At 36.5% G+C, this 11,140-nt stretch overlaps 1 protein-coding gene across 4 annotated transcripts; it reads right to left on the bottom strand.

The window, feature by feature from the left end:
* Window positions 1-260: 260 nt before the first annotated feature.
* Window positions 261-11,096, bottom strand: LOC107550200 (high affinity immunoglobulin epsilon receptor subunit beta). Of its 4 annotated transcripts, none has more exons than XM_016231437.1 (9): window positions 10,847-11,096; window positions 8,374-8,501; window positions 7,987-8,103; window positions 7,826-7,882; window positions 6,437-6,574; window positions 2,856-2,906; window positions 2,123-2,236; window positions 958-1,023; window positions 261-836 (listed from the first exon to the last, which is right to left on the bottom strand). In XM_016231437.1, exons 2-9 carry the CDS (start codon window positions 8,467-8,469, stop codon window positions 702-704), a joined length of 774 nt encoding a protein of 257 aa, XP_016086923.1. In that variant the 5' UTR covers window positions 8,470-8,501; window positions 10,847-11,096; the 3' UTR covers window positions 261-701. The 4 variants fall into 4 exon arrangements, with proteins under 4 accessions (XP_016086923.1, XP_016086925.1, XP_016086926.1 ...); XM_016231439.1 differs by having other exon boundaries at window positions 10,985-11,096; XM_016231440.1 differs by lacking the exon at window positions 2,856-2,906.
* Window positions 11,097-11,140: the final 44 nt, after the last annotated feature.

Raw genomic sequence — 11,140 nt, 5'->3', positions numbered from 1 at the left:
AACAATAACAGCTAAAACAAGGAAGGTGAAATCAGTGGTTCAGGCTAAATTAATTGCAGATGTTTAATATTTAGCGTTAAGGTTTGACCCTGAATATTTGAGGAATATCAGTCTTTGCTGCTTTGGAAACACTGCAAGTACATCAGCTGACAGGCATGAAGGAGCTCTGCAGTCTTTTATATCAGGTAAATACAATGTTAAAGCAATAGTTCACCCCAAAATGAAAATTCAGTCTCATGTCTTCCGAAACCCACAACTTTTAAAAATGTTTATTTCTTATGTGGAATGCAAAATGGCAAAATAATAGTAGGGTGTCTCAATTGCTCTTTTTGTAAACATGAACAGAGATCACAGTAGTCAAGCAATATTTTAACGGATGACATAAATGTATGACTTCAGACTTGGAATATAGTGCACAAGTTATATGAACCATTCTTGTTTTTGCTTTTATGGTGATTTTTTTTGGTCCCCATCCATTTGCAGTGTACTAAAGAAAGTCAGATTTGAAACAACATGAGTAAATTAATTTCTATTTTTGGTTGAACCATCCCTTTATGTATAATGATAATGGCCTATATCATAAAACCCTATCATGTTGATTTCATCCATCACTAAAATACAAAACCCTTGCTGCTAAAGCCTCACTCATGTCTAACGCACCTCTACTACAATATACATACAGATCACATGAGCACGAAGCGTCAAACGTCTGTTAAAGAGTCAATGGGGGCCACTTGAGGTTCAGTGGGAGGGCTGGGCATTTCTTCTATCGGCTCAGATCTGGGTTCAGGCTCACGCTCAGGCATTGGCTCCACTTCTGAGACCATCACCTCCACCTGTAAAGAAACAGACGTTAGGCTCTAGCTCTAGCTTTACATTAGATGTTTTCCAAAACCAAGAAAGCTTGAATCTCAACAGAAATCTCATAGGTTAACAACACAGGTGCTCTTGGTGTACCTGAGGTTGGCTAGGGGTGATCACCTCAGGCTGAGATGGGGCAGCACGCTGTCTGAAACCAAGAAGCTGTAGAAAACATAGGGTCCGTCGCTGTATTATATTATATTAGTTCATTATGAAAATTCTGAGGAGGAAATATCAAAATACAAATAAAGAATATTCCTGAAAAGAATCACAATTATAGAAGTTCACCAAAGTATCTGCTATAGTAATTATCATGTATTAAACACCATGCAGGGTCGGAAATTAACAGAGGCTTGGGGCAAAAATTCCACCAAAATGAACAAAAATTCCCCATAAATTTAAGAAAAAGGGGTGACTGCCGTGATTAAAGTGAAATGCAAAATTACACAAAAAGTGTTGATTGTGGCATTACATTTAGATCTGCTTATGAGATCAAAGATTGCATCAGATATTTCTTTTTACATATTTTTTTCTGCATCATTATATCCAATCACCGACATTTCTTTTCATTCATTATAACTAGAGGTTTAGCAGGAATGATTACATCTTTGCTCGCTTTCTGTATACAATTTATTCCCCATTTCAAAAACGATATTGTTTTTCATTTTACTGGGATAACAAATGTGAAGTCTTGATTTTCTAATGTGTAAAAAACAATAAACTAATTCATAATGAATTTTATTAATCAACATTAATTATCATTTTAACAATGTCAACAATATCAAATTTTGCAGCCTGTACCCTGTAATGTGTTCCATTTTTTATTTTTTAGAACTGACATACTTTATGTATGCTATTTAAAACATAATTAACCTCATATCATTATGCAATTGTTGTGTACATACATGTATGTAAATACATGCTACCTTTAAGTAGCATTGAACGGTGTAAAAAGACATAAATGCATGTCAGACGCAGCTTCTGTTCCACCTTCGCAGGGTAAAGATTGCTTTTGTTGATGATGATACAATTTTATTGATAACAGTCAACAGTATTCTGATTGACTGAATTAACTGATTCAATTTAAGTATTTGACATAAAAGAGAACACAGATTTAATAAGGTAATCATAAAAAAAAAATGCTCTTAGAAAAGTAAAATATTGCCCCTTGGAAAAGTTCATTTCTGTCCCTGCCATACAATCTCCAAAATTAACACATTCTCTCAGTCCTTCTATTTTTTTGCGCATGTGTTTAACTGACCTGCACGCTGCCTTTAGCCAGAGCATTTAGTCCGAACAAAATGGTTACAATGCAGATCGCCAACTCCACCACCAGAAACAGAACCAGTGTGGCCAAGAAGCCATCAATCAAGAGCTGAGAGCATCCGAAAGAGACAGAAAAACAAAGAAATAAAATAATAACCACAGCCATCAAAGCTCACGTCCACATGTTTGTAAGATGCCAAAGAGATTTACTCTTTGAAGCACACCAGTAAAGCAGATATTATTAAAATATATATATATAAAAAAAAGATTAGCAAGAGTGACCATCTGAATTTTCATAGCACAACTGCAAACTATTTTAAGTATCTTTCATTCTGAAGCATTTTCAGACAACTGGACCAAAGTGCAAAACTGACAACACATTACCCTGCTACCACATGCATTCACTCTCCTACAAATATACACAAAGCTACTGGTCATTTTTGATAAATATAATAAAAAGTAGCAGCTACTGAACTGTAGGGTGAATTCAAGCAAACTGGACCACTTTTTGAGATGTCGTCACATTGGTGACCCAGTTTACCTGAATGAACATGCTATGCTTTGTGCGTGAATTGCCACACAACATTTTTGTCCCCTTAAGAAACAACGATAGCTTTTTTAAGGAAAATGTTGCTTTCAATTTATCCGTTTTTCTTTCTTGCATTATCAGCGTATAATTAAGCACATTCATGTAAACAAAGGCAAACATAAGGGTAAGAATTACTTACTTTACAATTTCTCTCGACAGTATAACTGCACTTCCTGAAACAATATTGTTGCTTTGGAAAAGCAGACACAAAAGACAAAATCATGTTGAATTTTGTAAATGTAGCTATAAAGCTATACAAATGTATGCACACCCATTTAGCCAATTTAGAAAAACTGTTACAGTTTTTTGGCTTCCTTAAACTACAGTGCCCTCAGAAAGGTTTTGGATTTCTGAGATTGGGACAAACCCCACAGGACATAGACATAACTGGACTGCTATTATAAAAGATGTTTCTGAATGAAACTATTCCCTTTTGTTCCAGATACCTTTTGAGTTTTTGGTTGGTGTCTAGACTAAGGGCCAGATTTACGAAACAGGCCAAATTAGCATGAGAGTGCAATCCACACAATGCGCACATTAAAGAACACAGACGCAACTTCTCATTTCCAGAATGACCAACGCAAGCTACTAATCTTAGTGTAGTGTAGCAAACAAGCAGAGACAATGACAATCAGGTGCGTATAATCTAGTAATATAGCTGCCGTGCACGTTGGGTTAATATATGCTGTTTTTGGAAATACCAGTAAACTGACTAGCGCAAACCTTACTAAATCACCTTGCATGATTCAATTAAATGCTCTCCTCCCATACATTTTGCATCTGAAAGGGAAACTCCTACAAATGCATATGCAATAATGTCAGGTGCAAAAATGCCCTGTTCATGCCTTTGCATTGCTAATCTTTTGCAATGCCCATGCTAATCTTTTACTGCGTTTTTAATGGGTTAGTGCTGGTGCAAGCTGGTTAGTAAATCTTGCCCAAAGAGTGTTAATGTAAAATTATAAACATGAGCAGCCTCTCAGTCAAAAATTTACAGTACCAAAAGAATAAATAAAAACATTAAAAAGTTAAATAAAATGTAAACACGACCAAAGAAATAACCTCAAACAAAGAAAGCAGCCATATTCCAATATCCTAATATCCCATTTGACAATTTAATATTTTTGCTCTTAAAGGGATAGTTCACCCAAAAATGAAATGTGATGTTTATCTGCTTACCCCCAGGGCATCCAAGATGTAGGTGACTTTGTTTCTTGTGCAAAAATGCCCTGTTCATGCCTTTGCATTGCTAATCTTTTACTGCGTTTTTAATGTTTTTAATTCTAAAAGAGGGTTAGTGCTGGTCCAAGCTGTTAGTAAATCTTGCCCAAAGAGTGTTAATGTAAAATTATAAACATGAGCAGCCTCTCAGTCAAAAATTTACAGTACCAAAAGAATAAATAAAAACATTAAAAAGTTAAATAAAATGTAAACACGACCAAAGAAATAACCTCAAACAAAGAAAGCAGCCATATTCCAATATCCTAATATCCCATTTGACAATTTAATATTTTTGCTCTTAAAGGGATAGTTCACCCAAAAATGAAATGTGATGTTTATCTGCTTACCCCCAGGGCATCCAAGATGTAGGTGACTTTGTTTCTTCAGTAGAACACAAACGAAGATTTTTAAGTCAAACCGTTGCAGTCTGTCAGTCTTATAATGGAAGTGAACGGGAATCATAGCTTTGAGAGTAAAAAAAAACATACACAAACAAAAGCATTAAACCCTGCGGCTCATGACGATACATTGATGTGTGAAGACATGAAACGATCAGTCTGTGCAAGAAACTGAACAGTATTTATATAGTTTTTTACCTCTGATTTACACCGCAATGTCTGAACTGTCCTGAGCGCGTTCGCGTCTTCTCCTTTACCCTGCGCGTGAGGCGTCTTCTTCTTCTTCATGCTTTACGGCGGATCGCAGACTTATAAGTGCAATACCGCCACCTACCTCTCAAATGGACCATTGACACTCCTAATTGAGATTTTAGATAGAGTGTCAATGGTCCATTTAAGAGATAGGTGGCGGCAATGCACTTATAAGTCTTCCGATCTTTTTGTGTCTTTACACATCAATGTATCATCACGAGCCGCAGGGTTTAATTTGGTTTTGTTTATGTATGTTTTATGACTCTCAAAGCCGTGATTCCCATTCACTTGCATTATAAGACTGACAGACTGCAACGGTTTGAGTTAAAAATCTTCGTTTGTGTTCTACTGAAGAAACAAAGTCACCTACATCTTGGATGCCCTGGGGGTAAGCAGATAAACATCCAATTTTCATTTTTGGCTGAACTATCCCTTTAAGGCCATTATGGAAATTCTCCACTTTAGATCTAAAATATTTTGTGCGTAAAACCGCTTCACTTTACTGTCCAAATACCTTGAGGGCACTGATTTTATTCATTTTCTCCTTCATTGGAAAAAAGTCTGTACCAAGTGCAAAGGGTCAGTATCCTTATGGTTATTACTCTATTCTGTTATAAATATATAACATTTACATTACAAAGCAGTAACAAATAAATAGGAGAGATGTGAAACTATCATCGTAATTATGCCAACAGCTCATATCTATCTATATATCTCAACAATTAAACATTATGATAAATCAATTACAATGATACATTTTCAATTTCCAATCAAATTGCTTAAATTTCTTTCCAATTTAAAGCAATTTAATAAAGTATAAATTGCATTTACACAATCCCACATCAAATCAGAAGTCAGTACCCCAAGTAACAACATTACCTGTCTTTTTTCACTTTATATTTCATTCAAAAGCTTTATATTTATTCCAACATAATCCTTCAATTCATTACGCTCTTACCCTGGCTAAAAAAAAAATTAAACAGAAGGTCTACTCATATGCTATGTATAATGTTAATGTAAGGTTTAAGCAAACCAAAATTATACAATAAAAAAAAAAACTTCCAACTTTGAAAGCACTAATTTGACTATGTAAAAAAAAAAAAGAGACAAACAGGTCTTTAACTCTTCAATTTAATAAAGTATAAATTGCATTTACACAATCCCACATCAAATCAGAAGTCAGTACCCCAAGTAACAACATTACCTGTCTTTTTTCACTTTATATTTCATTCAAAAGCTTTATATTTATTCCAACATAATCCTTCATTTCATTACGCTCTTACCCTGGCTAAAAAAAAATTAAACAGAAGGTCTAATCATATGCTATGTATAATGTTAATGTAAGGTTTAAGCAAACCAAAATTATACAATAAAAAAAAAAACTTCCAACTTTGAAAGCACTAATTTGACTATGTAAAAAAAAAAAAGAGACAAACAGGTCTTTAACTCTACTGAAGATTCACAAAAAAATCTTCAACCATATGAAGTATATGAACCTGGTTTTTTGACAGACACACATTGAAGATGCTTTGTTTTGCACTTCGGTACAGTCCTTTGAAAAGGCATCAAGGGAATTGCTTAAAGAAAAAACTGTAACAAGAAAGTTGATGTGGCCAGTTCAACACATCATACCCACTTTACAGTGTTTTATCCTTCCCACTGCACCCAAAACTCACCCGCATGCATTCATCATCAATATACTGTATGTATACAGATCTACAGGTCTACATATATATATATATATACAGTATATATGTGTGTGTGTGTGTGTGTGTGTGTGCAGAAATAGGCAAACCCATCTTCCCATAATGCAAGGCACTCAGCAGCAGAGAGTAGCAGATGAGCTTACCACAGCATAGATCTCCAGTCTCCTGCAGTGCTCACAGTGGTACGTGTCCTGACGGTAAGGCAGGTGACGGGACAGCAGCCCAAGAACAGCAGTGGAAAACGCTGCACTGACCAGGTGAGCAACCAGTGTGGCTTTCACCTTCACATGATGGGACAGAAGTTACTGTACAGCTCATTTACTGTAATTTGATAAAACACTGAAAAATGAAAGGCATTTTCATTTCATGCAGTACTGAAAAAATACTGAAATACAATACCAGTCAACAGTTTGGATGCACATATTTCTGTAGGATGATTATTTGACACATTTTTAGAGTCATCAAACTATGAAATAACACAAATGGAAGTATGTGAATTATGTAGGGGCCAGATCAAAACTCCCCTGTAAGCTTTCTCTTCTTCTTTGTATAGATTGAAGCTTGACAGATTTCAATTAGTTCACATGTGTGATGGATATGTAATTATGTAATTGTTGGCTCCAAAACCAAACACCTCCTCTGCCAACCTCCACCAGAACTGCTGAGACTATCACATCTTTCAAAAAGCAGGTGAAGACACACCTCATCTGCAAGCACTTAACTACCACACTTAAACACACTCTTCAACTAATGCACGTACACATAAAAAACTCTTCTATAGCTTGCTTCCTAATCTAGTTGTCTTTTTTCAATCCTTTATGCATAAGCATTCACTATCTGCTCCAAAACCAAAAGAAACAACACAACACACACACAAAACAAAACAACAACAACACAAAACAAACACCAAACATAACAAAAAACAAACAACTCCTGCCTGTTTATAAAATCACAAACATGTATGCATACACATTAAGCATTCACTATCTGCTCCAAATTCAAACAAAATAAAACAAAACCAAACACAAAGCATAACTCTTTAACACAACTTTTAAGAAAATCATAAATGGGCACAACTACAGAACTAATTTGTATTGATTATGCATAAGCATTAAACATTCACAATCTGCTCCAAAACGAAACAAAACAAAACAAACACCAAACATAACAAAAAACAAACAACACTCAAGAAAATCATAAACAGGCACTATTTATATTTTTCTACAAAAGTAATTTCAAACATTTATGCATAAACATTAAGCATTCACTAGCTGCTCCAAATCCAAATGAAATAAAACGAAACCAAACACAAAGCATAACTCAAAACAACTTTTAAGAAAATCATAAATGGGCACAACTACAGAACTAATTTTATCGATTATGCATAAGCATTAAGCATTCACAATCTGCTCCAAAACAAAACAAAACAAAACAAAAATTGTAAACAGGCTGACTAGTAGTGAGGGTTCAGAGTCGGTAGGTGAGTTGGGCAGTAGTTTCACTGATTCTGCAAACCTTGAACTTGTACTCACCCAGAACAGAGACGGGAACCGTCCAGCGTGGATTAAAATGGATCCAGACACAAGCAACTGATAACAGGAGAATTACTGAAGTTTGCAACATCCTTAATGACAACTGGATTCATAATAGATGAAACACTCTGCTTTATGGTCCATTAGCAAATTCAGCTTACCTGAACAACGATCACTACCACGACAATGACATCAGGAGAGAAGTGAACCTCTTCATAGAGCTGAAGAATGGTGATGCTCAGACACAAGCACAAGACCGCGATAATGATCTGAATGGACTGAACCAACAGAACAACCAGCTCAATGAACTTGATATGCTGCCCAAAAGGCCATTTCAATGGTTTTATAACAGAAAATGTGATGTTTAAGGTTCAGTTCAAGTTATTGCAAAGCCATTCTGCGCAGTAAACTTCATGCTTTCATATTGTACAAGATGTTCAACAAAGTGGCTTTGGCGAAATAACTGGACATCTGGTATATGGAAGATATTCCTGTGCATGCTTCCCTGGATTTGGTGTGAGATTTGTTGCAGGGAATGTGACACTCACCCCCAGTGCTTTCGGCTCCACCTTCTGAAATGTCTTGACCTGCTTTGGCATCAGGCTTCCTGCAGGGCGCGTGGGGCCCTGACTCTCAATGCCCATGCTGAGGTCAGTCAGTTTGAGGCCTGGCTATGCTAATATCAGAGAATCAGTTTGAGACAAGAAGTGTAAGAATAGCTGGTTATGAGGAAGAAAACGGAACTGAATAGTGAAACAGAGAGAGATTAGAATGAGGACAGTGCAGGACAGAATGGAAAAATATGGCTGACTGAACATTAAATCATATTTACCCTCAAAAAGGTCATGCTCATGGTGTCATTTGTGCCTGATAGTCCATTAAAAGGTTACTGCTTTCGATAAATTATATTTTCCATCCTATGTGAGGCCCAAAGGTCCAGAGATGCTGTGATCAAATTAGATAAATGCTTTTCAATGGACTATTCTTGAACTCATAACCTGCAATCTCAAATATGTGGTTACTGACTTGTAAAGCGGCAATGGTTATTTACCCTAAACTGAAGTGAACACAAAAACTATAACAATCATCATGATATTACATCATTATTTAGTCAATACTCTTGTGCTTAAGAGAATTAACTTTCAGAAATATTACGGATTTGACTGCACTGGCACAACTGGATGAGATCTGAGCTGAAATGGATAATGGCACTATTGTCTTCAGTACAGCTGGCATTGCAGCCGTTTCACTAATAAGGAAATTACTGAATAGAACTGAATCATGGTTAAAGTCAATTGATCTGAATAATGACACTATTGTCGTCTTTAGAGCTGCTTTATAGCTGGATAGAATTTTTTTGTAATTTGATAAACTCTGTAACATTGACACTGCCACCGAACTGAATCGAATCACTTAACTGTCTTGACCTAATAATGGTAATTATCTTCTGTAGAGCTGATTTACAGCTAAAAGTGAAGTCATTTTATAATTGTTAAAACTTTACAGTGCTACTAATTTTCTCTTTATTCCCGTGGAGCGGTTTTGAAACATTCTGTATTGTATAAAGCGCTATATAAATAAATGTGACGATTCAAATCTTTGTGTTATTTTCATGTCAATAAAAACTACATTTAGTTCGAATTCCATTTTCTATAACCCATATAATAGTGATCAACGGGACCTGCAAATTGGCTCATATTCAGAATATTCAAAACAACATAACACTGTCAATATGAGATCACTGTAGAAATAACTAGGCTTTAGTTTATAGCATTATATATACAGTACTCGACTCTGCCACTATTCCATTATGAAACTCTTTGACTTGAATTTGAATGGGGCAAAATAAGCTTTAAACCAGGGCTGCCCAAACTCGGTCCTGGAGGGCCGGTGTCCTGCTGAGTTTAGCTCCAACTTGCCTCAACACACCTGCCTTTAAGTTTCTTGTATGCCTAGTAAGAGCTTGATTAGCTGGTTCAGGTGTGTTTAATTGGGGTTGGAGCTAAACTCTACAGGTCACCGGCCCTCCAGGACCGAGTTTGGACACCCCTGCTTTAAACTATAAAAGATTGACTATTAAAGAGATAGTTCACCCAAAAACAAATTTTCTGTCATCATTTAATCACGCTCATATTTTTATAAACCTGCGGAGATATTTTGAGGAATGTTAGTAACCGAACAGTTTTGGTTCCCATTGAGTTCCATCATATTTGTTGTCAATACAATGGAAGCCAATGGGAACTCAAATTTGGTTACCAACATTCCTTTTGTGTTCTGAAGAAAAACGATTCTGAAAGACACGAGGATGCGTAAATGATGATAGAATGTTAATTTATAGGTGGACTATCCCTTTATCATTTTGTAGAGATGTAGCTACCAAAAGAGGATTTTTGACAACAACAACAAAAAAGGACAAATCTAATCTGACATGAAAGATGGTCTTTCATGGAAACCAGTCATATATGCATCCCTCTGAACTGTCTAGACGCCTTTTCAAATAGGACAGCCTCTCTGAGGAATCAGATAAAGCCCCCAAGTTACAAAAACGGGTTACTCCATGAACCCCATCATAGGGAGAGGTTTTTAGACACTTGATATATTGGTTAATTTATGATTTTTAATGCAACTACAAAAGATCTCTAGAGGGGTTCGCAAGTGTGTCCGTCTGAGGAACCCCAAATATTGCTTCCAGTATCTACTGCATACAGTATTATATATTTCACCAATACTAGACCACTTCAAATCTGTAGAATGATTCTAACATTTTAAGAGCGCACCTTCACACGTTTCTGAGTCTTTGCATGCAGTTTTTATCATATGCAGGTATTTCATATTTCATTACTGATGTGATATTAAACGGGTTTCTTGGCCTTGAAGGCAAGAGGAGCAGCCAAAAATAGACGTAGGGCAGAACGTGCAGCTTCATCATCCCCTTCACATCCGCATTGTCCCGCACTATGACAACATGCAACTTTATTTCTGAGCATAACTGCGCCACGAATAACGCTGAACGCGACTCACCACAGTGCTGTTCTGTCTAACTGATCCCCGAATCCTAAAGACGGGTAACCTTCAGCTCTGTCATAGGTGGGGCCGCGCGCTGGTGCGTCCTGTCCCAAATCGAGATTCCTTCAAACACACGTGTGATGGGTCACTTACCTCTGCGGCTCAAGGAAAACGCGTTGATTCTGCTTTTCTTTTTTTAAAGGCGAAAAAGTGCAGCATTCAGTTATTCCATCCGCGTTGTGGTTGAAGGGAAACAACTAGTTAAGTCTCATCAGGGTGTGTGACGCGCGGCTGACGCGCAGTACCGCA

Source organism: Sinocyclocheilus grahami, unplaced genomic scaffold, assembly GCF_001515645.1.
Source record: "Sinocyclocheilus grahami isolate Dianchi unplaced genomic scaffold, SAMN03320097.WGS_v1.1 scaffold391.1, whole genome shotgun sequence".
Taxonomy (NCBI): domain Eukaryota; kingdom Metazoa; phylum Chordata; class Actinopteri; order Cypriniformes; family Cyprinidae; genus Sinocyclocheilus; species Sinocyclocheilus grahami.
The sequence above is the reverse complement of the archived record's forward strand: the minus strand, read 5'-3'. Positions and strand labels throughout refer to the sequence as shown.

What these genes read in the sequence shown, in the direction of transcription:
- LOC107550200 (XM_016231437.1), bottom strand. Translation starts at nt 8,469, where the DNA reads ATGGGCATTGAGAGTCAGGGCCCCACGCGCCCTGCAGGAAGCCTGATG. An exon ending in GGTTCCCGTCTCTGTTCTGG is followed by an intron (nt 6,575 to 7,825) that starts GTGAGTACAAGT and finishes CATCATGTGAAG; the next exon opens with GTGAAAGCCACACTGGTTGC. An exon ending in TCACCCCTAGCCAACCTCAG is followed by an intron (nt 837 to 957) that starts GTACACCAAGAG and finishes GTTTCTTTACAG; the next exon opens with GTGGAGGTGATGGTCTCAGA.